Genomic DNA, 27,900 nt, shown 5'->3' on the forward strand with positions numbered 1-27,900 from the left:
TGTGGATATCACCGTTGCTGGTGGCATGAAAAGTATTGGATAAACTGTTTATGACGGGAAATAACTCATGATTGATTAAAGTGATGCTTGAAGTGTGCTATTTCAGCAAGGCAACGTTTGTTCCCGAACCACTAACGAGATATTGAGCCGTAATGGCAGGCCATTTCGCAGGCGCACAAACAGTGGCCCCGACTGTCTCGGCAAACCGGCCCGCTTCGTTCCCACCTTTGCTTTTTACATCGAGGCCGTCAAGAAAATCAGTTGCACGTGTAGAAGCGTCCTATAAGTGCACAATTTTTATCATGTTTGCAAAAAGAAGCGATCAACAATGAGCTCACGTTGGAAAGCGATGGCGCCACGAGAACGTCGGCCTTGCTATAGGACTACACTCGTAGTTGAGAATGAATGTTGACTGCGGCGATGTCTCTCGCTCGCGAAGGCATAGCTTTTTTGGCAATGTTATTAGACAACGAAGCATGGCTGAGCGAGGTTGTTTACTTTGTGTTTATTAAAGAAGCTGCGATTTTTCCGAGCGTGCAAGGTGTGGTGCCGTATGTGGGCGGAGACAGAGCGCTGATGACTCTTTCTCCCCATACTCGTGAATCGTCGTACGCCGCGTGCGCCGTCGCAAGTCGAATCGAATGTCGAATCGCACCATGTGTCCAGCGCTCTTTAAGGTGCCGGTACTTCATGAAAAAATGCGATGTCGGTCAGCAACTGAATGTTGTGCGTGTACGCGTCCGAAACGACCAGATTAAACTCCGCTTGGTTGGCTTCCAGTCTACGCCTCAGCCGCGGTGCACAAGGTTGACCCACGCTTGCCTCAGGGCCGGAGAGAAATAAGATCGGTGGAACTTGTACCTATTGTCTCCCGTTTCACTGGCGCAAGCCAATTTACAGAGCAAAATATGTGTGTCACTGTAACGAATTTGAAATAAAATGATTCCTAAATTTGCCCTCTGATAAGCGTAATACTGTATTCTTGCGCACGTACACCATATTTTAGATTGTTACATGCCCGCAAGTGGCGGGATTGAATTCCGGCTGCGGCGGCTGCATTCCCGGTGGAGGCGGAAATGTTGTGGGCCCATGTGCTCAGATTTGGGTGCACGTTAAAGGACCCCAGGTGGTCGAACTTTCAGGAGCCCTCCACTGCGGCGTCTCTAATAATCATATGGCGGTTTTGGGACGTTAAACCCCGCATATAAATCAATCAATCCACCATATTTTAGATTCCGCTAGCTCGCTTCACAGGTACGCTGGATGTGTGGCCGCACGGCGCTTAGAAGATGACCGAGAGATCGATGCGCAAGTGCAATTTTTGTGTTTTTGTTCTTGACGTCATCACAACTTGCCAAACTGCTGCGTGCGAATTCAGATGTACGTAAAATCACTAGAATTAGCACTGTAGCTTGACGTCAAATTAGTGTCGATGTCAGTCGGTGCGCCACCAGAAATCTGAGTTTAATATCAAAATAAATTATCTTATCAATCTTTGCTCAGCGTCATACTTGTTCAGAGCCGTCTCTGTACACAGAGTGTGTGCGCGTGTGCTTCTTAATGTGCTGTATTTCTCTTCCTTCTCTCCTCTCTATCTTTCATCTACCCTATCCCCCCTGCGCAGGGTAGCAAACCGGCTGCCTATAGACTGGTTAACCTCCCAGCCGTTCTTTTGCTCCTATTTTCCTTCCTCTGTATACAGGAGATTTGTATGGCAAAGTGAACTCGCCACCAAAAAAAAAAGGTGTCAGTACGACTTCAACGTCAAAGCATAGGCGAAGCAGTGAAGCGATAGATTCACGGAAGGGACTGGCGCTGGACAATGCGTGCCGTTTTCTTTATTGTCGACTATGGAGTTTGTTTGGCAAGTTGCGCAAGTGTGGTACGCAAATACGGGGAGGTATTAGCATTGCGTTCCTCCCTCTTTGTTTGTTGTGCTTGAGCCACCCTCAGTTCCAGTGGCTGCGACCCCGGAAGGAAAGGTTTCTCGTCGAAAACACATAAGCAGACAGGCAACAATGAGGCACGACAGCGCGCAGCATGTTTAGAAATGAAGCCTTTAGGGTGTTAGGTTGTATGCTGTCTGGGGTTTAACTGAATGTACGAACAGCGCAACCTAAAAGTAGTAACAGCGTGATTACGGAAACGTAAAAACAAAAGTAGAAAATCGCATTTTTTCTATTCTTGTTTTTTCGTTCTCGTAGTTACGTTGTACCTACTTTTAGGTGGCGCTGTTCGTACATTCAGTTGTGTCCTACAAACTTGCCCAAGTTTCCACGCTGTCTGAGGTGTCGAATTGCATGCTGCACAATGAGCGGGAAAAGAGGAATCGTACTGTGATACCATCCCGTATTCCTCAGCTTGCTTAACGACCCCAGGAAAGCTGGAGAGGTTTTATAATGCGATGAAACGTGGAGGTGCGCAAGGAAGGACACTATTGTTAATTATGCCGTAATTTTTTCCCGCGGTTGTTGCAACAGGAGCTTCGAAATGCGCGAAAGAAAAGTACATACTTGTTCACCCATGCGAGCGCGCCGAAAACTGAGGGCTTGAAAACCTAAATTATTTTCAGTTCCTTTGGCGAGCCATGATGCACTTCGACAGGTGGTATCCGCCACTCGTTTATTCGTACTGCGAGAGCGCTGTTTATTTGGCAGAGGCTTAAGTAAGCTTAGCGAAACTGGCAGTTCTGCAGCTGATGTACGATATATGGAATAACGACCAACAACAGAGCGCTACGTGAGCAAGTGCCTCTCGTATCTTCAACCATGGCCTTCGTGATCAACTAGCGACGTACCGTTGTCCGGGTTAATCGAGAAGGCTACGCTTCAGCAATGCGGTTGCTGCAGATACCTCGGCGTACCGAACATGACGTCGCTTTGTTCGCTGATGATCTCAAGAAATTCAGCGGCAACAGCTTTTTCAGTTTTTAACGACGATAGACCTTCGATGCAAAAATTTTGCTCTGTCTGTCTGTCTGTCTGTCTGTCTGTCTGTCTGTCTGTCTGTCTGTCTGTCTGTCTGTCTGTCTGTCTGTCTGTCTGTCTGTCTGTCTGTCTGTCTGTCTGTCTGTGCACTCTTAACGGCACCAGGTACTTGAAACGGCCGACCTCATCCGCAGCGCCCAACAATGTTGCTCAAGATTTAGCGTTCATACTTGTGCAATAGTCAATTAAAAAGCAATTATTGCGCATGTCTGTGGCACCATAACAACACGTATATATTCTGCATGCGAGTCTTTTACTAGAAAAGGCATACATAAGTAATTTTAGGACCGTAGCGTTTATCACGCTGCGCTGATCATGCAACGCTTGCACGAAAAGGCGAGTGTTTCCAACGCTTTGCTAAGACGAGATGGTGGAGGTACCTGCCCGTCGCTTTGCGTTCTACACCTTATCATCTCCGAGATAGGCACTCATCTTTCTCCGCGGGCGCGCACGCCTTCGTTTTCGAAGATAGCTACCAGGTGGCGCTCGTATCTAACGTGCCTCGTTGCGCTTGTTCACCTCCTCTACACGCTCGAGGCACTCTAACACAGCGCCTACAGAATACCATTCACCGATTTTGTTGCGCAGAACATCAAATAAATGCTTTGTTCACTCTCTCCAGACGCAAGACTATCGTCTTTGGCGACATTTGCAGTGTAACATGCAGATTCAGGGCCAATTTTTTTTTTCGCTAAATCTTTCTATTTTCCCTCACTTTTGAGAAGTTTCACGTCTCTTGTTCATTTCTACAGAGATCAAACTCTCTCTACACACTCCAAAGTCATGTTTTTATAACGTGCTTAGGGTTTTCTTCAACAAATTCACTGGCCTTGGTCACTCATGACACGTGCGCCTACATAACTGCAATGAGCGCAATTCATGCTAGCACTGGTTGTACCTTTCACGGTGCTGCACTGTTTTTGTGACAACGCATAAAGGCCAGTTATCACCGGCCACCAACGCTGTCGAGGTTGCCTCCCCAGACGCGGCCGCTTTTTTCCGACGTGGAGGCGAAAATCGTCGCGCCAGCCTGCATTCTCGCGGCGTACATTATTCGTTGCTCGCACTGTGCTTTCCCCTTTTCAAGCAGACCTTCCCACCTCGCATCTTGCCATTTCATTCAGCGTTAACACTTCTGATGTTCGCGATAAATGTAGTGCTCTTATGACCCCTTTTTCGCACTCCTCTTTTTTTACGACTTGCTGGGGCTCTGAGAACGACATTTTCTTTTTTCTTCTCCTCTCTCTGGGTATCCTTTTCCTGAGTGCTTGAGCCTAAGGGTAAAGTATTGGGGCAGCTTCTGCCATTATACATAGCACGCTTCGCAGTGTCGATATCTCTGTATACAGAGATATTGACACTGCGAAGCGCGCTATGACGCCACAAATGAATGGCTCAGACGCCGGAAGGACAGCAAGGCGTGACGTTTGACAGACGCCGTATATGCGTGATCGATTCGTTTCGAGATATGCCCTCGTGGAACAACATTGTTGCTGGCTCTTGGCTCAAGGCTCTACACAATCACAAACTGAGGCCAAAGAGGAACGTTGATGGACAGCCTTGCTCAGTCATTTTGATAGAGGTTGAATCTTTTTTTTTATTTTACTTCACCATTGACGCACTTGCACAAAACAAGGCAATACTGCTGTTGACCTACTTTTGTCGACTTAATGGAGTTGCTGCTGTTTATTCCATCATTGCTGTCGATAACTGCTGGGACTTAGAGTTGTCGATCGGCCTACATGTAGCCTACATTTTGTTTTTTTTTTGCGGGCGCCTCAACTGTTAGCTGTTACAGTGTCTAGGCGCTTCCTTAGACTGAATATCCGGTAAATGATCGACCAAAAAAAATTTCCTATAGGGCTTAGCTGCACAGTGGATATATACAGTCATCCGCTGACTTAACTTGGATGCTCCCCGGCGTGTACTGAAACGGTTTGATTTACGTCAGTGGCCCAAAACTTCCGTCCCGTTGCCGAGATGTTGCCCATGAATGCTTACATGCTGTCCAAGCATTAGGAAATATTATTTCGGCAACAGCAGCTAGCGCTTCACGGCTGGAATTTGTCAAACTTGTCAGGGTCACGTTGCAGAGCGTTTGAGTTAAGCTTGCTGACGATTGTAGATAGTACTGCGGCACTTTCACACAGCATCCAACTTTATGCGCAAGTAACAAACACTCACGCACAGTGTAAACTAGAGATCATTATTCGGGCATTCCTGAGTTCTGCGAAAGAGAGAAGAGACGGGGAGGCAGGGCGGTTAACTAGTACTGAGTAACCGGTGCGCTACCCTGCACATGAGAATGATTTGGGACAGATAGGAAAAGCGCTGTTTAGGTGTTGATTACGATTGGGGCTAACTGTATATTACAGGTGTTTAGCGGTTCTGAGAGGAAGGCTTCTTTCTCTATTTGTTTTTTTTTATTTCGAGGGTATTCAATACGCTGGTAACTCATGCTACCAGCTCATCTGACCATGCGACCGCAGCCGTGCCATGCTTATGTGGGCATATGGAGACGCGGTACATGTAGCAATGCGGCGTGGTACATCATCATCATCATCATCATCATCATAATCATCATCATCCCGACTAGGTCCACTGCAGTGCAATAAAATATTTTAAATGCCTGAAGTGCTAGGAACGATGAAATCATCTTGCTACCCGCTGGTGCCATTTCGCTGATTGCATCTGAGGCTCGAATGAAATGAGAAGGAGCCGGCAAATTTCGTATTACATTTATTATTTAGCCTTTCGCCAGTGCACCTCATTTAGTATATGCCAATAAAAGGCAACTGGTACGATTTTTACGATTGGAATAGGTGGGGGGGGGGGAAGCGTAGGGTTGGCACAGCTAGGATCTTAAAAATATTAAAAGTTAATATGAAGCTACTGAAACCTGCTCAGTCTGACAGTAGGGGAGGCAAAGGTCTCTGGCAATCCCACTCCTGCCATAAATGAACCACCTGCACGGAGGCATTAGGAACCAAAGAAAAGTCTGCGTCGTTAGACTTACGACCAAGTACATGTTTCTCGCATAGCAAGAATTGGAACTTCAGCGATGAAAAAGCGTACTAAAACTAAATGATACAGAAGATCTATTAGTTTGTAACAACGATGCAAAACTAGCGACGTATCGAATACAAATGAGCGGCCGGGCATAGTGCTTTGTGTAGGCTGCGAAGACACTTCGGGAATTACGGATGTATGCTGCTTTTTACACGAATAAAATGCTCATGAAAAACTGCTTTGAAAAATCAGAGCTGTAAATTATACCACAGTGGTTCGAGCGCTGCATGGAGAATTTCACAATTTAGAAATTACTGTAAATTTCCAAACGTGACCGGCTCTTCACCCGCCTATGAAGAAGTAAATTTTAGGTTGTACTAGAGCATCGCAATACTCATAATCGGTGTCCTTGTGCAGAGTGTGAGGAACAGGAGAAAGTGACCTGCGTGATCTCACACGACCGGTGTTCAGTGATAGTTAATGCATTTATTTTCGGATACTGGGGCAGCTTTCGAACGTTTCCACTAGTCCGGTTTTCGTTCATGACTTACTATATTGAGCATTGATATCGATACGTTCACGACAGGTTAACAATAGCAGCGAAGTTGGCTTGAACTTACAGCCCACACACATCACCGCTGTGTGAAAGAAAGATCGGGCGGAAATAAATTTTGCTACCGCAAAGGCTAACCAGTAAATGCGATAGCAACAAATTTTCTTTATATACAAAGTAAGGCTAGCAGTTAACTTCCTTATCGTTCGAGCGGGCCTAACTGAACAATACGTTCGTTAAACGTGGCTGCTTCAGTGAACAAAGCGACCTTCGCGCTTTTTATCGATCCGAGGCAAACCGAGTGGAGAAAACACCGCATATACAATGATGTGAGCCGTCTGCTTATCCCGGTCAAGATAGGAATCGCGCACTATGACGGACCGCTCAACGGAGGGAGACTGTGCCGGAACCGGGCAACCTCCTCATACCTTGTAACAATACTGATTGCTGGCCTAGTTGGTACTTGCTTAATGACATGCTTTGGCCACAAATAACACACACACAAAGAAAAGGAGCACTCAAAGACACTTGTGCTTCTCGTTGAGTGTTCCTTTACTTTGTGTGTGTGTGCGTGTGTGTTATTTGCGGCCAAAGCATATCATTGAACTCCTCATACCTCCTCTTTGTCCGGGAACCTCCGTAGGTATCCAGCACACGCGACGAAATATGACTGGCATGTTTGCTTTCTACTTGTGCTGTGATCTCTGGCTGCTCCCACACGCTGTCACTCGCACATTACGCATACAACTTGTGCAGTGACGTTATCGAAGTTTCAATTTATGTGGGACCTGACGGTCAAGGCGAAAGAAAAATGCACCTAGAGTGACCTCACAATTATTATAGCAATAAAGAGAATGGAAAGCAAACCCGCCATTGTGGTCTAGTAGTTAAGATGCTCAGACGCCAATCCGCAGGTCATGGGACCGATCCCTGGCCGCGGCAGCCGCATTTTCGATGGAGGCAAAAATGCTTAGGATCCATGTGCTTAGGCTTAAATGCACGTTGAAAAAACCCAGGTAAGTGACATTTCCGGAGCCTTCCACTGCGGTGTATCTCATAATCATTTCATGATTTTGGGATGGTAAACGCCAATAGTTATCAAGAACGGAAAGCGTGGCACATGCAAGTTTGTCCACTTTGCTACCCGACCGGTGGGCAGCTAGATGATGATTTAGACAAGGAAAAAAGTGAACGACTGGAACTTAGAAGATATGTCAATATCTATAACCATGTACTGAAAAGCTCTTGCTATGGATGCGCAACATAAGCGTTCCTTAGCAGATGGGGCTGAAATTCGCACAAAAAAAAAAAAAAGGCATCAAAGCTGTGGGCTTTGCCTCAGCAACTGTGTTCTTGCAGTGAAACCACATCTACAAACTTTACGCCCTGATCTCAAGAAGTTTCAAAAAGCAGGACCACGAAAAGAATGGTTGGACATTCTCACAATATCTGCGCCTCCATTAAAAGCATTAGGTGGATAGATTTGAGTACATTAACCTAATTTCTTGTTTAATGTTATAAGTACTTCCAAAGTTCGGCTTACTCAATGTCATGAGTTTGTCGTCTTTATTTACTTTTTTTGTACAATGGACAGTCTGGTGACAGGAAAACTTCGCAAAAGTTGTATTCTAATAGCTGTTGACCTTGGGTAGCTTATTTAAACAGCGTGAAGCTAATTCCACATAGTAAGTGCTTCCCCTCAGTTAAACGGATCCCATTCGGTACATAGACAGCTATGTTCTCGCGTTTGGTTTCGTCGACCGTGCATGAAAATGCGGCTAATGTTTTATTCGTAAAACACTGGACTTCGTGTCGAACGACGCTTCTCACGGCGTTGCAGCACAAATCGCAAAAAAAACGACATCGGACTGAGAAAAGAAACAAAGAACTCATCGGAGGGTGTTCGTTCGGGAATAAATGTATCTCAGCTGCAACTCACACAGTATGATTTCCCAAGGGTGTCCTTATAAATAACGTGTGTAAGATGATATAAGCGATATGCAAGGTCTTCGTTGTCTCCCAGCGGGCACTTTGAGGCTGCGTTTTACTACTTTGTTCACAAGGAGCGCTCTTTCCTGAAGCGCCATTGAGCCGAAGTGATCGCTCGAACACATAAACATGCCACGTTTTTTCATTCTTTTATCGATGCTTGTTTTATTATACGAAAGTTGTAGATGTTTACGTTACACGCAAGTTTTTTTTGCGTGCTTCTTTTTCCTCATATCTGGCAGTTGTATTCTCGTTTTAACTGTCGTGCACGCTGAACGTTAACGTGAAAAAACCAGTTATAGTAGTTCAGCACCTATGGTAACAAGCTCCTAAGCTCTAGGACGCGGGTTTGACTCCCGGCCACGGCGGCCGAATACATATGAAGCCGAAATGCAAATAACACCGGTGCGCTTGAATTTATGCGTGCGTCAAACAATTCCGGATGGTTGCTATGAGTCAGGAGGCTTCCACTACGGCGTGTCTCAGAATCGTATGATAATTCTGGCCCAGTAAGAGCCCGGATATTACCTAAGTCGGTTATTTATAGGCAATTATCTGGGTGCGTTAGTCTAGATGGCAAAAAAACAGCTTAAAAACAAATAGTGTGCCAGCTTTCCACCAGATTACCGTGAGAGATATTTGAGACCAATAAGAAAACCACATGTGGTGTAGAGCAGTGCATCGACGTTTTTTACCCATCTTTAATTAAAAAAAAAGAGTGACGACAACCATATTCATTAAAACTATGCATAAATGTGTTATGTAAACAGGCAGAAGATGTAACAAAACAAAACAGTGTCACACGTGCTGCATGTGCACGGAGAGCACTTAACGAAACTACGCAATTTGTTATGCGTTTGTGATTTAGAGAGTTCCCATGTGAACACTTTGTTTCGAAACTTTACCCAGGGAATCGGTGATGGAAATTAATCGCGTTTCAACGGAGAATCGTAGAGATCGAAATAAACAATAAACATGAACTGGCGAAAAAACGGCGCTTTTAATTTCGTTGGTTGTCGATACGATTACATCGAAAATGAAAATGAAGCGCGCACGTGAAGAAAATGTGATCCAACAACCATGAATATGATATATGGAACATCCGAGTGTTAACACAGCGACATTGTACCGCTTCGCTTATACAGACTGCCCAAATGTACATGCAATATGCGCGTAATACATACATTTACGCAAACGCAAGCGTAACCCCCCCCCCCCCCACGCACACACACCAACACACAAACAGCGCGAAAGTGGAAGTGTAAATAAGCACGCGGGTACGTTTCCATCTGTGGGACCCCGTACATAAATCTAATTATCCTTCTTCGCCGGGGAAGAGACGACGCCTGCGGCGTTTGGGGAAACGAAGTTGATGCATATCCTGCACGAACTCTGTTTATGGTCGCACATATTTGGACAGGCAAAAGTAACGGGTCACTCGGCGCTTCTTTGCGAGGTATGGAGGGGGCCAAGCAACTCGCCTTCCATTACGGGAAAGCCCCTTGGCTATTCAAGGAAATGCAACAAAATAATAATTAGAGGGTTGAGGTGCGTTTTGCAGGGTGTTTCGAAGCTTGCATTGGGTATATCCTTGCATTCGCTTTCCGAACACGAGCGAAGACGCTTCCTGTAAGGAATGTGAAGTGTCGGATATGCTTTTATAAACGTATCGTTATTCATTCTTGTTGTAGTCGCGTTGTGCCTGAAAATCCACTGTTGCATCGTTCCCATATAAAAATGTGAGGACTCCCTACACGCGAGCGAATTCAATTTTCTGGCTGCATAGCCATGGTACTTCGGAGAGTTGAGCGATGCATTGTGAGAAACGCCGCGTGAATGTCCACAACAAATATCTCCTCATTCCTATTTGAATGACCGGATACTGCGGAGACTCGGCTGTTCGCGTCCGCAACTGGCAAGTTGGCCATTACGCACTATACGTTGAGCACGAATGCGGAAATGTGGTGTAGAATCTGTTATCATAGTTTTTGCCATTTCTGAAGTTCTTGACAAAATTAAGTTCGTGCATCCGAAAGAAAAAGTAAGGTGTGGAGCTGGTCGAATGTTTGGAAGTATGAAACGAACGTAGACCTCCTGAATTACATTGCCTCCTACAGCACACTTTGAGTTGTCGCGCTGTGGAAAAGTTCTCCGAATCTTCCGAGTACCTATCGTAAGGAACCTTTCGCTTGCTGTCAGGTTTACAGACAATTGACACACAGTAGTAATATTTACACTTGTAAACTTATGAAATGCATTTGGATAATGTGTGTGTGCTGAAAAATGCGAGATATATCAAAACATATTTAAAGATTTTATGAAGCATCTATCAAGATGCTACATAAAAACTATGCTTACTGTATTAGTTGGCTCTATGTTTCAATGGCATCGAAGCACGCAACACGTGTTCGTGAAGCTCAGTTCCCTGCATAAGCTCGAAGAGATCACAGAGATGTGGACCACTGACTCGCTTCCATGGATTACTTGACTGATAATGAGCCCATTCCGAACAATGAATACTTATACACGTATGTCCTGTGCTCCCTCATCGTTGTGTATATTGCGAAAAACCAAGTTACTGTACAACGACACACATCAAGTCTCCTGTAGTAAGGAAATGGACTGTTGTGCAGTACGGAAATAGACTTTTCTGCTTAATGGTTTGCATGCGAATAGTGCTCTTTGGCTCCTATCTAAAATGTCGGCGGTGAAAATAGGCCGAAATTACCTTTAGAAATACTGAGGAGTTTTGATGCCTCCCAGACTTCTTTTGGTAGTTGTTTTTGTGAAGATGGAAATACGTAGTGACTTTGCTTGAAATTTAACCAGGGGACTCCTTTTTTCCCAATGTACACAAGCAACGTTGCGTTGAAAGTCGATGCTCGATTGGCCATGCTAAAGGAGTAAAAAGATACGCCCTTTACTTGCAACCTAATCACGGCATCTTTTTTTTTTTCCGAAGGCAGGTACTCACTGTGCGCAAACTTCGCCCGTACGCTCACGGATCGATATTACGCCGTCCGACCAAGCAAACTGCTCGAAGAGCAAGATACCTTTTGGAAACCGGTAGATGACTTCTGCAGCCAACCTGATTCTTGCTTGTGATCTTTTGCCAGGACACATGCACTCACGTAAAAAAATGCCAGCAAAATGTGCACCTGGGAGACATTACAAAAAAATAATAAGAAATTTGGCGTCGACACAAAAGCAAAAAAAAAAAGCCGCGTCGTGTGATTTATGATGTTTACACTGCGCATCTTGACGCTCGCCGTCGGTAAACAGCAATAATAGCGTAGAAGTTGAAGATGGTACTTTGGCATCGTGTGCGGCAGTGAAGTGCTTGCATTTCCTCCTCAAAACATCTTTTAGAAGAAAAAAAAAAAAGATCAAGCACTCTTTTCTTCTTTTTTCTTCTTTAGAGCCGAGAAGAAACAAGTAGTGGACGTATCCTATGCCTCGTTTTTCGCGCACCAGCTGTCTTAGAGAAGCTCAATAGAATACTCTAAGAGCGTGTTTTAACCCTGTCTTTTTTTTTTGCCATTGATGAATTCTTAACGTGAACAAGAGGAATGGCATGTGTATAATGGTATTGAATGGAATGAAATGAAAAGAACTTTATTTGAATGGAATGAAAAAAACGCATGTGCATAATCTCAAGTTGTAATCTCTAATCTCTGCAGGACAACGTAAAATTTTGATGAATACTAACAGGCTAACAGTCATTCTTGTTATCACTTTATTTTTTGATAAATTATTCCAAATTTTTATGTAATCTTTGTAAGTGCCTAAACTGACTTTTTGTTGAAAATGTTTGTGCCAAATTATCAATCTTTACTTTTTTTGACAAAACAACGAACACTTTCAGGGGCTTTGTTACAAAGGAATCTTCATATTTAAAGACCGTTTTTAGTTCTCAGTTTTCTGAAAAAAATATTTTATGACTAAATATGATGTCTTGTCATAACATGAATTAAATATTTACGATTTTGAAAGTTTATGAGCCTAAGCGCACTATGAGCAAAGCAAATTTTATTTACCTATATTGATTTATTTGTTTGTTTCTTTCCTATTCCAACGTGTGAACACAGATGAATTCGGTGTGACATAGAGGAAGTGCTCTTCAAAAGTTGCATATTTTATAGATTCAAAAAGCTAGTCCTGTGCAATAAATTGTAAAACTGAAATAGGAACGACTGGACACAGTGGAAGCAAGACCGATTTTAATGAACCTTCGTACTATTGACTAGTAAAGTATTAAGCTCTCTTTCTCTCAACATGAATGTTTAATTCATGTAGAGGGAGCTTCATGAATAAAGCTTTTCATGAATAGAAAGCTCGTTTTGAAGATATTATGGCATCGGTGTCGTTTGTTGTGAGTGAAAAATGATCATCTTGTGCATGACCAACAGTCAGGAAAGATGCAAATAAAATAAACAGTAAAACAATTTAGGTCCGACTGGGTGTTACACCACACAATCACGAATATGTTTCTTTTTCTTTATGAATCTTCTTTTTTTTTATGGTATTTATTATATTACGCACTTCGAATTACAACATCGACGTAGTGATACATTCCCTTAGCGACAGCAATCACACAACTAACGCGCAAACATTCAGAGGCTTACATACGTATATACTCACCTGCTTGAGGATACAGTGAAGATACCTTCCTCTGCTTGGAAATGCACTGAAAGTAACTCTCAAGCTCTAGAAACACACGCGTCCTGTATACGTGATTCACAATACAAGGCGAAATATTGCACTAATAATGCGAAGTACAAGTGCACATTGTCAGAGGGCGAACGAACAGGTGATCATCACAATGACTTCATTGTTTAAAGGCAGGCCCCAACTACAAAGGCACGCACGTTACTGCGCCTGTATTTCCTTAAGGCCACGTAGTCGGTGCATAGCAAGTTCGAAAAGATTTCATTCACTAAGTGTTTGAAGTAGGCACTAGGGACAGCATATCACTACCACGTTCAACTCATAAAGATGAAGCTCAAGTGTCGCCCCCCCCCTCCGGTTTTTTTTTATTTAAACACCGAAACAACTATACAGATATGTTGCGTCGTTGTTTGCACTATGCCCGCGAGGGCTTCGCTGTCCTTCATTGACCACAAACCACTTGTCTGTTTAGAATGATAAAGAGCTAAGCTAGTTGGTGTATAGGTCTTCATGTAAGAAGGATTGGCGTGCAAAAATGGACACGGCGAAGTCATTACAACGCAATGGCCGGCTAACTGATTCTGTTGGAAGTCAGGGTTTTAGTCATCATTACTTTGATCATTTCCGTCTTTGCATGCCCAGTGTTTCAGCATCGAGGCCTGTTCATACTAATCATATTCCCAGCATGCTGTATACGTCAAAGTTTCCTGTGCTGCGTTCATCATAACTGTTTGTACAAGCGTATCAGCCTTTTTGGTGTTTTATTGTTAGCTTGTTTGATGGATTGCTGTGTCCGTGGTGGATATTCTGCATCAATGACGTTGCTATAGTTCAGATGTGGAAGCTATTGATCCATACATAGGATGTAGTACTTTCTCTTTCACTGATAGGGCTATTGCGAGTCAAATGTGCATCTGCGTTAAAATTGTGCTGCAAGGGTTTCCTGCAGTGTTGTTGAACGTGCGCCACTCTAGAGAAGTGACAAAAATGAGAGACTGTAAATGTACCCGTTAGTAATTATATCGGTAGTTTTACGTCCCAAAATAAAGATATGATTGTGAGAGAGGCTGTATAGTAAAGGGCTGATGAAAATTCCACCGCCTGGTGTTGTTTAACGTGCATTGACATCGGGAATGCACAGCTGCAGCCACGCCTCTGTAAAGGGCTCGAGCAGCCAGTTTGGCTCAGTAGGATGACACTCTGGGGCAGTTCCGGGCTCGGACGTGGTTTCATGAACATGCGTAACCTAGCAATCAGGCTGACCTCATCAGAGCCCGAAACTGCCTCTAAGTGTCACCCAGAAGAGCAAAAACTGGCTGCTTGAGCCCTCTACACAGACGTCGGAAGCGTACTCGCCATGGCTGTACTCGTTAGCCTAGGTACGAAGGCACGTTAACGAAAAAAAAAAACTTAAGTTGTTGAAAAATTATCCAAACAACCCTTGAACAAGTCGTTTCATATAGCTAAAAGTGCAAATATTGCTTTGATACAAAACCTCATCTTCATTAAAGCCTTACAATAAAGCTGCAATCGCAATATTCGGCATCCAACACAAACATGTGCCTTTTTTTTCTGCATGGTACTCACAAAATTGCGCTTGCGGCTGTAAGCTCGAGAAGTTCTTTTACCCTGCGGCCGTTTTGTGCAATCTGTGATAATTGAAACGTAATAACCATCGAACAGCCGCAGTTCAAATGTCGTAAGCGTGTGGCTGGGTCTTACTACACAAGCTTCAATATATTAAAGGCCCGGGGGATGACTGCAAATGTGCGAGAAACCCTAAAATGAAGAAAGATGATCAGAAAAAGTTACTTTCAATGTAAAAAAAAACTGCACACCCAGGCTTATGCGCGATGTGGTGAGGAGGGCGCACACCCACAAGGCAAACACTGAAGCGAAGATGTGGACAGAGGCAGATGTAATTTAGGCAGCGGAACTTTTCATAGCACGTAGCACCGATTTCCAAAACGCTATTAATCAAAAGACAGCCCCCCCCGCGACCACCACTCGTTTTATTGATCCCCTGTGCAGTACACCGGACAGCTTTTTCTACCTTGATACTAAGAGGCAATTCTTTGCTTTCGTTTAAGTTTGCGCATCTGGTAGCTAGCAGAAATATCTGTTGCATACATTTTTTGTAGATTTTAATGTTCTTCGTTTTCAGCTCTCTGGCAATATTGATGATTAAGTCACGCAGGTAAAGAGACTGAAAATGTCGCACATTTTTTCGCTGCACTGAAGCAATGAGTTCCGCTGAAAATCATTTGGTAATGTGATGTCTAATCAATGTGCACTATTACAAAAAAAAAAGCTGCGAGAAATTGTGAAGGTATAGTTATGAATACTTGCAAACGGCCGATTTGGCGAACCGGGGACCAAACTCTGAACTGAGACCGAAAGCACAAGGCAACGCCAGCAGCCGATTTTTCTTGTGGTTCGGTGCTGTGAAATGACGGTTGTGAACTATTCCGTTCGTAACCTAAGCAGGGGCAGTTGGGCTAGTATGGGCAAATTCATAATTGAAGAAAGCACAAAAAGAACATCACATGGAGGCACGAAGCGGACATGACGATGCGCTACTAGCCACAGAAGTTTAATTAAACGCGTAGAACGCTATCTATACATACAAAGCCCACAAAAATAACAAGACGAAGGACTCAAGCCACAAAAAATCACTTAGTCTCCAACAAAAAAAGCCTGATGATTTTGCTTTGTTTTTGGTCATATTCATTTTAATCAATCATTGCTTCATTCTTTATTTGGTATTTTTCTTACCGTGTGCCTACATATATCCATGTTTTTCAATGAAATTGAGTCGCTGTAGTAGCACGTCATCCTGACCCTTCTGTTTACCAGTTTTGTGGCCTTTTCTGAGTTTTCTTAATATGTGCTTTCGTAACCCTTCCTCAACTTACGAAATTCTACACCACTAATTTGCCGTATGTTGCATTTTATATTTCCTTCTGATATTTAAATATAGCTTATCTTTCTTCACGAACATTTTTATAAACACAACGCCGACAACAGTACCAACCACCACCAAGCAACAAAGGTCCAGCAACAGTAGTAATAAAAACGACAGCCCCCCCCCCCCCTAATGCCCTGACAAACAATTAGCTAAATAAGTGCTCTTTTTAAAGGACCCCTGAACCACCTCCGATATTTTTTGAAAGATTTCAAGTAAACGCGCACATCGTGGGCAGAATGCCATTGTGATCACTGATTTCAGACGCAGCAGCACTATAAGCCGACGCCGCACCACAGATTAATAAAAAAACGAAAAAAAATCTCTCCTCCTCTGTGGGCTTTATCGGGCCTCCGCGTGACGGTAGTACGAATATGGTATGATTGGTCGAGAAAAAACCTACGACTTCTGGTTAGTCCGCAAGCAACTGTCCGCGCAGCTTGTTGTTCGTCGTGTGTGGCTGTGTGCGTGCGCCCGCTCGCGAATCAGCTACTGCGGCCCGTAACGCAACTGCGCGAACTAAATACGAGTGTTTTGCGATGGCTCATACGTATGCGGTGATTGGCTGCAAGAGCGCTGAGGGGAAAAAAAATTGGCAGATCCCACGTACCTTGAAAATCAAAGTTATGCGAAGAATGTGGGGGCAAGGTAGTCGTGTTAAAATCTTTTATAGAGCGACACGTCATGAAAAGACGCTAATTATATGCATAAATGTTGCACGCACCTACAGTTGCTGAATAGTTGCAGGTGTTTATAGAACCAGTTCTTTGTACTTGAGCAACGGTGCGAACAGAAACATGAGTATTAGCATTACCAGAGCCCATAAGCTGTTATGACGCACTGGTGCTCGCGAGGATGGAAGCGCTTGTCCTCTCTTCCTTTCTGTTTATTCGTGCGCTTGAACTGACAGTTATACCATGCATATCCAACCAGCCCAACTTTCGATTCTACTGTAGAGCGAAAGAGTAACAACGCGAACACACACTATTGATCACGGCTGCACCTCGTACGTGTAGAATTTCTTGATCGTAATTGGCTCCTTGGCACAAGCTACACAAAGAAATTTTATCACGATATCGCTTAATTGTGATCAGAAGTATGTCAAGTGACCCTGCTATAGCGCGCTTGTTGTTTTGATCCCCGACGACAGGCAACACCGCCCTTCTGGAGATTACCTCTGTGGTTGGAGGTGACGCTTGGCTGCCCTGCAACGTCACGCCAGCGGCCGGCAAGGAGCGTCCTGTAGCGCTCGTGCTGTGGTACAAGGACAACGCTTCGACGCCCGTCTACACGGTGGACGCCCGGTGGGGAAGCCTGTTGCAGGGGGCGCGGCACTTTCCTGGAGAGGAGGAGTTGGCCGACCGCCTCAGCTTCGACGGAGTCCACCAGCCGGCGTTGCTTCGAGTGTCCCACGTGGAGCCCGAGGATGCCGGCATGTACCGCTGCCGTGTGGATTATCGCCAGGCTCGAACCGCGGTCACACTGTCCCTGCTTCATGTCATAGGTGAGTGAGTGAGTAAGTGAGTGAGTGAGTTTTGGTAAAGAAGTAGTTGCCATACCAGGGAAAATCAAAGGCGGCGATTTGTGGGGTAACTATGGGGCTGGTCCTGGTTGTATTGGCGATTATGCTGATGATGATGGCAATATTTACTTGTTTAAATATAAATAGCCAGCAAAAAATAGTAGTCAATCTTGGCTCTTGATGGCTGCCCATTTTCGCTTGATGAAGTGTTTCAGCGGTTCCGATGCTTCACCATTCGCAGATATGTTTGGCTAATAAAAGTTGCCGGATGATCTTAGCGGCGTCTTGTGACGAGTAGCCTCAACAAAGTTATATACAAGTTCCATTGAATTCGACGGGCATTGTTGCCGAAAAGGAAATTTAAGAAAATAACGAGTTCATCATTGTACAGCTGCCAGTACTTTGCACTGGTAGCTAAGTGGAAAACACCTTGTTACTGCTATTACAAGAAGAGTTCTGTTATGGTAATCTTCCGACATTCTTGAAAAATAACAGTAACGCTTTTGGCGTTATTTGGAGCTGCGATTCGTAAAGTCATGAACCTAAAATCTTATATACAATGAAATATCTCTCGCTTAGGTGATCTAACGAGTGCGGAGCTAGAGCGTTTCTTCTTCAAAAGGCGAACAGCGTAGCACAGCACGTGTTCGAAAATCTCCTGGACACCACCGTTGTTTCACTATAGGTGCCAGCCCTATTGAATTGAAAGGAATGTGTGTGTCTTAAGGAAACGTTGAGGCGTATAGTCTGCATGTTGTCTGCATATCAGTGTATCTTCACATTGGCAAAAACCAAGAATTGAACAAAGTTGCAATAATGGGCCAAGACAAGAGGTAAACGTTGAGCTGATTAATGCCAGTGATCTATGACTTCAGCAAGGCGACTCGTAGCAGCAAGTCTTATAACATTTCCTGTAGACGCAAAGAGTGTTAATGCGTTCGCTTCATTACAGTCAGTATAACTTTCTCCTAAAGCTGTATATGGTGGAACATTTGCCCAACATGTCAAAAACTTCTGTCCACGGCTGTCGTCTGGCGGATTGCGAGGAGGGGGGGGGGGACTAGAAACTTGGTGAGTAAGTTATTTACGAGCCAAACATTTGCTTAGAAAAATAAAGCCAGCAGGTTCTGTGGATGACGGGCAGGCTTGACGTTTGTCGAGCCGAACGTAGATGACTTCACGTGTCATCACGCTCTTGATGTATAGCTTGCGGTTAATGCGAAAAAAAAAAACCTAACATCCGCCGCAGGCGCGCAAACAGTTTAACACAATCAGCTTCAGATGGCGACATGACGCAGATAATGATTTCAAACTAAAGAAATGGCATAAATAATAAAAAACTTGTGACGATCACTGTTTACTACTTTGCTTTGGAGAAAGCTGATAAATAGAGGTAATTGAAAGAGAAAGACGAAAAAAAAAAGCATTACACCCTCCAGAACAAGTGCTACGGACGTTCACGTGCACACTTAACGTTTTAATAAAGTGCCCTGAATTTCTGTATTTAGCATCGAGGGTCAATGTTTGTTTTTTGTACACATGCCCTGTGTTAACGTCAGTGCTTATGCGGGAAGTGGGAAGATAATACTCAAGGGCAGCCAGAAAAAAATATTACGCTAGGTATTTCGTTGGTTCACGTATTTTGGGCCATTCTGATGAACAAACGTCTTTCTCAAATAATTTTTTCTAAGTTTCTGTCGGCACATTACAGAAAGCTTTATACGTCTGTCTTGCAGTGCCTCCGCGAGCCGTAATAGTGTTGGACGAGCACGGCCAGAGGCAGGTGGACGTGCTGGGACCATACAACGAAGGAGCGACTGTGATGCTTGTCTGCGAAGTGGAAGGCGGTGAGCTGGGCAGCGCCCACGAAGTTGCTTGGACGGGCTATGGGCGTTGTGCTGGGAATCCAAAAACTCAACGGGACGAGGAGAATCCGCTAGAAGGCGTGATTGAAAAAAAAGTGTATGATTCAGCCAGCCATTTATGCATTTTCGGTTTGGGAATAATGACAGTTCTAGAAATCATTGGTATCTTTTTAATTTTAACTACGCGCCATCTTCTTCTTGGCTTGTGTAGACAGGGTGAGCTTTCATCGCGACGGCTTTGAATTATTTATTCAGCACAAATCGTCGTGCATTTCTGACATCCTGTTGCAAATGAACACCAAAATGATCCACTATTAGAATTCTTATTGAGGCATTTGAAATAAGGTCAATTATTTGAAATACTATGTATTGTTCATGATTAATCAGTAAAGAAAACTAGGTAGATATAGGCAAAGAAAATTCATAGAGGTTATTCAGATTGCACCCTGTTTGCTACCCTACACGGGGTAAAGTGCAATTAAAGTCACGACCGAATTTAACCGAAAAGCTGAAAGTTTATTCAGTAGTCGGTATAATCAGTTGATAAAAGCACAGGTGGCTTTCTACTTGGCAACATAAAACAGAAGGCAAGAGTGAAAGTGTGCCTGCGCCGTCGTGCAACAAATTAGTTGAGTCGCAAATTTGAAAAACATGCCACGTTCTGCTAACGCTAAATTCCACAAGATGGTAAATAGAAAGCGATCAATACGTTTCCAATTTGCATTACGCAGGTGATCCTCCACCCGAAGCGCTTTGGTTCCGGGACGGGGAGCTTGTGGATACCAGTTTTTCGGTGCTGCGACCCCAGGGTGTGGTTCGCAACGAGCTGCGGCTGGGTCCACTACGACGCCGAGACCTCCTCGCTGAAGTTGTGTGCAGTGCGTCTAACACAAACCTCACGGAACCACTGACGAGCAGCCTCAGGCTTGACTTGAACCGTGAGTTCTGGTGACGAAAAGTCTAAACTATGCTCAAGTGTGATGCCTCTGGACTTATTACTTGTGCAGTGTACTACATCCAGGGCAGAAGCATGAAACTGATGCGTGAGACAAACTTCGCACCTTCGCATTGCTTGCGTCACAATTCCATGTTGTGCCATACGTATCGTACATGTCAGCATCCACCCTCCGCTTGATGGGTAGCATGAAATGTTTGATGACGACGAAATGAGTTCCATTATTTGTATGTTTTTTTTATTTTCTTGTAATTGTCGATATCCAATCCCTGTACAAAAACAGTGCGTCAGAGTCTGAGGTGAGAACAAAGCCAGGTTAGCTACCCGAAAGCTTGAATACGCTACTCTGGTTGAATGACTAATGAAGAAGAGAAGTGGAAGTAATGGTGGAAAAAGTAAACATTTTTAAAAAGCTAAGCGCGGCCATGGGAAGCGGCTTGATTACAATCCCTTATCACCGAAGTTTAACATCCTGGAGCTGCACATGAAGTCATTACAGACGCCAGATGTTTTAGATGTGAAGCGTCTCATGGTCGAGCTTAATTCGGTGTGCGGCGTGACCACCCCTACTTAACATTCGCGTCTTCTGCCCCTTTCTCTCCTCTAGCCATTTCTCCCTGCGGCTATTAGACCACCAATGCGCATGCGCGTCCTCTCCCCCTTTCTCACCTCTCCTACGCTCCCCCTCTCTCGCCTCGCAACGCCGACGAAGGCAGCGTCTGCTAGCGAGTTTCTTGGTTGAGAAAACCAACTGCTCGCGCTGCACAACCTCCCACTAGCCACCCCGTATATATAGCCTCTGTATCTTGACCTCCAAAGTAGTGTCCGTTGGATATTTTTCCTGTGGGTTGTTAAACAATAAAAAATCACTGCGTACGCGTTAACTAAAAGTGGACTGTCGGTTTCTGTGTCCGATCAGAGTCTTCTGCCTGGCATTGCCCATTAGCAGCGATTGGCATGTTCCAGTAGGAAACACCGGTCCATCAGTGCGTGCTTCGCGCCTGCCCATGTTTCTCCCCTGCGCAACGCCGCGATGATCGCCAGTGTTAATGGCGCCGCAAGTGTAAGCGTTAGCGTCCGCTGTTTTGCATCTACTTATGGTTTCCTTCAGTGGCAGATGGTGTAATCTTTTTACATTCTCATTTACTTTCATGTGAGCCCGAATTGGCTGACAGTTCGACTTTCACTTTTGTGAGTTCAGCGCGAAAGAGATAAGAACAGGAGGGAAAAAATTTTGTTTAGTAGCCAAAGGCCATGGGAACTCATCCTGCGCTACTAATTAGTGCTCTCCAATTACCCAAAATGTAAACACGTGAGGAACTTTACCATTCCCAGTAAAGCCGACCGAGGTGAAGGTGACACTGCCAGCGCTGTCCCTCTCCAAGTCCGGTGACTTCACCCTGGTGGCCGACGAAGTGGCCGAGGCACAGTGTCTCGCCGTGGGAGCGCGGCCGCTGGCACAGGTCGCGTGGTTCAAAGGTGGCCACCGTTTGCTGCACGACCGGCTGGTGTCACAGGACGCCGGCTCGACGCTGAGCGCCATCAGCTTCGTGGTGCGCCCTGAGGACCACGGTGCCGTGCTGACGTGCCGCGCCGACAATCCGAGCCTGCCCGGCAGTGAGATCAGCGACTCACTGATGCTCGACGTCCAGTGTCAGTACTTTTTTTTTCAATGCACGTTCGCAAAAGTTATTTCATTAACGCCCTTCCGTACAAAGGGTACAAAGTATTCGTAACAGTCTGTTTACAATCAGCAGATGCACAGCAGTGATGGTTAATTAAACATGTCAGTACCATTTATTGCTAGTTATGACTTTGAGGTAGTTACTGTATCGTATAATTAAAAGTTTGAGAATCAACACCACGATAATGCAAATATTACGAAATAAAAGTACTAGTTTTAACAAAAGTACATATTTACAACTGAGCCTATACATGTTTCTTGTGAAAACAACGTGCTATGATATAAACATGTTGAAAAAATGAGCACTAAGAAAACTTTCAGTAAGCCGAGATATCTGATCATATTCCACCTCGCGCTTCATACCTAAAATACAAAGATTCAGAACATCTTCGATGGAGCTGGTCAAGCGCGCCCAAACGAAAGTTTCTGAAATTTCTCAGCTGCTCAGCATATATAACGACAGGTTCTTGCAGCTTCAAGCGTGAATGGTGTGTGGCAGCTTGGGCTAGTAGGTATGACATGACGATGGTTATAGTGCGAGAACAGAACGACGACACAGAGACAAGAAGGACACGAAGGACACGAGCACCTGTGTCCTTCGTGTCGTTGTTGTCTCTTTGTCGTCGTTCTGTTCTCGTGCGACAACTATCGTGAATGCTGTATTCTATTGAAGCACAACTCTTCAGAATATGGATATATGAAGAGAACAAAACTAATTTTATATGTCGATAGAATTGGCATCTGAAAGACGCCACTCTGACAGGGTCGACATATCCAAACGCGCGCACGACCGTTTTCATTTCTGTATATACAGCTCGGTAGTAGGACGCTTATGGTAAACCTCGAGGATCAGAATTCATACCATTACCTCTACATGAACATATCATTGCCTTAGTCAACTATATATCGCAGTTCTCATGGCTGGTATAAAGAGGATCACCTTCACTATTGAACAAAAATTTTCGTTTATTATCGGCGAGCGTAGTCTTCGCTTACCGCGAGGATAGTGATATCACATCTTCGCATGAGCAGTGTGAATCTAGTAGGTGGATGTCGGGACTAATCATGTAGATTCTAAAGGAGGTTAAAATATTCTATTAATATGAGTAACTGGCATACTAGCTGCAGCGTGCTTTGTCAGTGAGGGGTGGAAGGGGGCGGAAAGCACAATGGCTTTCAATACGCTTGTGTATACAGTACCGCCATTCTATACGCTCGTCTTTGTTTATCCGTATTCGCTGTGATTTTACACGATTTAAAAAAATTTTAAGAACTTCCCGAAAGATACAATTGCTTGTATATGATGCAAGCCTACAATGCGCCCGCATTCAACAACCTCCATCACCTCCTCTTTATTCATGCAAAGCCAGAAAAAAGATTTATTTTTGTAAAAAGCGGTTTTCTTGCACTTTGCTTTATTCGTTCCGTCGGTATTGTATTAGGCTAGCGAATATAGTAAAAGGAGAACCCTGAGTTGGTAGCTCAAAAGCTAAAAATTCATATATTTTGTACATGAAGTTTCACAAAGCTGCGTACGAAGTGCTCCTGGTGTATTTAGACTTATACGTAACTAAGTAACTAAAAAAAATCAATGCACTTTGTGACATCGGCGAGATAATATAATATAAAGCGCTCGTGGTGAAACGCAGTGGAGCAGTCCAGCTTACACGAGTGAAGCTTTTCACGGCTCCTCGGTTATGCAATGTTGGCTTTGCGTATATACCTCGTGGATTTGCAGAAACCATTAAGCAGATAACGTTGCCGGACGCCAGCCTTTTATGGAGATGTCGAGATGTCTTTGTTTTCTTCTTTACTCTAGCATGTGCACTTACTGGTATCGAACAACTAATTTTGTGCTTCGATAAGAAAGTACCGTCGAAAGTATGAGGAGGCTTACGAAAGATAACTAGTGTATAGAGGGCAGTGTTGTTCATGAGTAGCTCATGGCGTGTGCGAACGAAAGAATCCCAGCTGTTGCGTTGCTTCAAATTGTTATTCCCTGTGGGCACAGCCCACAATAAGATCTTTTCGGTGCAATATTCTTTTTCCAATAACGTAAAGGAATTAACAGAAAGATTGTTTTACTTCGATTATATTACAAGGCGTGCACCGGCATCTTGCTCGCCTTTGCACAAGACGGAGCTCTAGCTCTAAAGAACGCAAATCCAATTTTCCTATGAAAGAAGCGTTTCAATAGCTTGAAACAATTAGTTATTATACTTAAGAGCTAACGTACAGATTTTTGTTGCATGGCGATGTTTCATCGCATAGTCACCGTATGGAGTGCCTAATAAAACAATTCTTGAGGGTAGTCTCTTTGCGGCTTACCGTAGGAAAGTGCTAATAATTGCAGCGAGTAAATAATGCAATTACTAATTATCAATGGGACAAAACTTCATAGCTTGTAAAGCCTCTGGTTGCAAACCGAAGGTCTGAGTGCTGCTAGGGAGCCCTGGGGTAGAAGGTTAGCTGGTTCGACAAAATTAACCTCACGGTCTCAAAACAGGAGCTTTTAGGTATGGCATATTCAAGATCGTTCTGAGAGACCTTAAGCAAAACGTGATCAAAATGATAATGATGAGTGCTGCGTACTGAATTAAACGCACGTGTGAATTGGAGGAGTGTCCCAACGCCGGCTTTTCGGGACGATGTTCATATGTTTCCAGCCGCACTCACAAAATTGGCGAGAGGGGTGCTCTGACAAGAACTACAGCTGCGAGTTTTCGTTTCCTAAAGCTTCCGAGCTAACGCCACAGCACGCGCCCGAATTTGGGGAGCGTTACCGTGCCACGCCACACGCACAACATATATTGCATCAGGTTGGAGCGTGCCTATGTTTACATTACAATGAGAAAGGTTGTTTTTGCGAACTTTTTTTATGTTTAGTTATGATACGCACTATTTCACAAATCACCTTGTAGTGAGCTTTTACCATGTGCTTCTCAAAGGACTGTGCTCAGCCGAAACGTCTCGGAGGTAAATATTTGGTTTTGTCAAAAGCAATCCCCAATGACCTCTATACGATTGTATATGGGAATCGATTTTTGTTCCCTATTATTGCTCAAGTGTGATACGTGTTCCAAATAAAGGTCGTTGAAAGTTACTGTAGTATAGCCATGCAGTTCTTTTCTTTCTTTTTTCAGGTATTCGGGTTTCACTCGAAAAAACTGTTACCGACACAGGACGCAGACTGCACCGCTGGGTTTGAGAAGCTTGGTGATTGTTTGAAGTCAATTTATGAAGATTGCCATGCAGGACAAAAATAGTCAAGTTCATCCGAAAGATTACGAGAGTACCTGCGATAATTCTGGACAAAATGATGGCTTCTGTGTAGAAGGCGATGCGTTGCACCGATGAACAGATTACCAACTGGCGACGCCCTATACGCCACTATAAGTGTAGAGCGTGAATTGCTAGTTCCTCGTATTGTCAATATCTTGGCAAAATTTCACCCAAAGAATAAGTTTAGTCTTGAACACACCGAATACAGCCTTCGTCAACGTCCCGACCTCGTGATAGTATTAACTGGCGAACAATATTTCACTTCGTACAGTCAGCGTAAAAAGTTTAGACGCCACAATGTCCGAGAGAACTTCAAATTTCTCAGCACGTTTTGGCTGTGTTTGGTTCAACGGCACAGTGCACCTTTTTAGTGCGTTTAGAACAAGCAAGAAGTCTAAATTAAAGGACGCCTATCGAGGCAGCGGGAATAAGGAATTTTGGATTGCGTCTCATGGTCACCAAAATTCCGCCGCAGACTGTACATACGGTGGACCGCATTGTTGCGCAGATCCGCCAAGAATGTCGCTCACAGCCTCCGACCGAAGACCACGGGAGGGTGACAACGTCACCATGCGCTGTGACTGGAGCGCCAACCCCGCCGTAACCGCCATCTGGTGGCGTCACGATGGCCGCCTGTTGGAGTGGCGTGATGAGTTTGTCGACCTGGTGAATGTGACGAGGGCGCAGTCTGGACTGTACGAGTGTCTGGCCTCGAATCGTCTGGGTGAAGGATACAGCAACCAAATTCGCCTTTCCGTGCTGTGTAAGTTTTGATAACGACCTCTAATACGACAGAGCAGCAAAATAAAGAAAAAAAAGACGAGACAGGGAATGAACACTGCGCAAAATGCTGCATCTTGTCTCATCGCAGTCCCGTTCTTTGCGGTGTTCTGTCGTAAACTTCATTGATTGTCTAACCCGCCTTAGTGCCTTCGCATTGAAATGCAGCGTTAAAGGAGAAGAGGTTGCGGCGGTGTTGGCTAGCGCAAACGAACCTTAGATCTGATTGCCGATAGCCTAAGGGAAAAAAGGAAGGGGGGAGGGGCTTTTAAGTTTCAATCACCGTACCGTAATAGAGGTCCATGTGCTCGCCTACAGTTCTAACCACTAAGCCAGCTAATCGTTCTTTATATCTCATGCCAAGGCCTACTGGCTGTTCGAGACGATTTGTACGGATGCAGCTAACAGTTAGCAGGGAAAAAAGAAAAAAAGAAGAAAGAAAGTATTCATTCTCAATGATTGTCTAAGCTATGCCAGAACCCATTTTGCTTTATCATTTTGTACACTACAGCCGATCGAATGGCGCATTACCGAGCGTCCATTTACTTAATTTTAACTTTTAGCTTAATGAACTGCGCGTGTCAGTAGACATTCTAAACATCCACGAGCCAGTCACCACATACACTGAAGTGGTTGTGTGCCATTTCAGCCTGCTGGAGCGCTTAACTTAAGTCTCTTTCTCTGATTCTTCTGGGAAATCTGGGATGGGTACGTTTTTATCACGCTGCAGATCCAGGTTCTATTTCTTGTATGGGCTTGATTTTCCCTTTTTTCTCCGCGCAGTTATCGTTCCTGGTCAGTTAGTCAGGATGGCCATGGCAGCCAGGTGTAGCCAAACACATTTTACATACTGTGTACCACTTATAGACGATTTTACGCGTGGGTTTTGGTATCCATCCAATACCCATTCAAGTTTGTAGCCAATGGGTCCGTATTATTCCCATATTGTACTCGTATTATGCTCTAACCTTGTCGTAGGGTGCATTTAACAACTAAACTAACAGTGCTACTGTAGAACCACAAATGCTTAGTTTGGTGCATTCGACGTTCCATGACTTTATTAATTTATATCACGATGCACAAAATAGAGAAAACGTTTGTCTTACAGGTCAACTCTGCGGTGACCATGCGCGTGACGCAAATCGGCGTTGACATTATGTGATTCAGTAGCCATGAAAATGACCTTTTCTCAAATTTGGTTTCTGAAGAGTTTTGTGCGTATAACGAACCAGTAAAAAGCGTAACGTGGTTTCGCGGTTGATCATAGCGGGAGGCACCAGCGCTCCTTCCCCGGTGACATCAGGGACTTGTGCATAGTGTACACGTATCCGCCATTTATGTTTTCTGATCATTCAAAAAAAAAAAAAAACTGTCAAGACGAGCTTCGCTTGGCCACCAAGTTCGGCTTGGTGGTCCATACGTGGGACTATGGCTAGGTGTGTGGTGCGGGGTCTCCATCGCGCGTGTACTCTGAACCAGAACGAAGGTAATTACAACGACAATAACAACCCTCGAACAAAACCCAATATTCGAAAAGAGGCTGAAAAATTTCTTCGCATAGATGAATTACTTTGATTTTCTATGTTTCCATAATGACGTCGCATAAGTATATATTAAAGGGTGAATCAAGTGAAACGACCA

At 44.3% G+C, this 27,900-nt stretch overlaps 1 protein-coding gene across 3 annotated transcripts in view; it reads left to right on the forward strand.

Annotated features, from left to right (window-relative positions):
- The window catches only part of LOC119172630 (kin of IRRE-like protein 2), a 65,998-nt gene that overhangs the window by 16,045 nt on the left and 22,053 nt on the right, over nt 1-27,900 (forward strand). For all 3 annotated transcript variants that reach the window (XM_075892653.1, XM_075892655.1, XM_075892654.1), the window contains exons 2-6: nt 17,322-17,675; nt 19,430-19,540; nt 20,290-20,496; nt 21,849-22,166; nt 25,988-26,242. In XM_075892653.1, the coding sequence (XP_075748768.1) occupies nt 17,322-17,675; nt 19,430-19,540; nt 20,290-20,496; nt 21,849-22,166; nt 25,988-26,242 (1,245 nt within the window). The remainder of the gene's footprint in view (nt 1-17,321; nt 17,676-19,429; nt 19,541-20,289; nt 20,497-21,848; nt 22,167-25,987; nt 26,243-27,900) is intronic.

The sequence above is a fragment of the Rhipicephalus microplus genome, chromosome 4 (assembly GCF_043290135.1).
Source record: "Rhipicephalus microplus isolate Deutch F79 chromosome 4, USDA_Rmic, whole genome shotgun sequence".
Classification (NCBI taxonomy): Eukaryota; Metazoa; Arthropoda; class Arachnida; order Ixodida; family Ixodidae; genus Rhipicephalus; species Rhipicephalus microplus.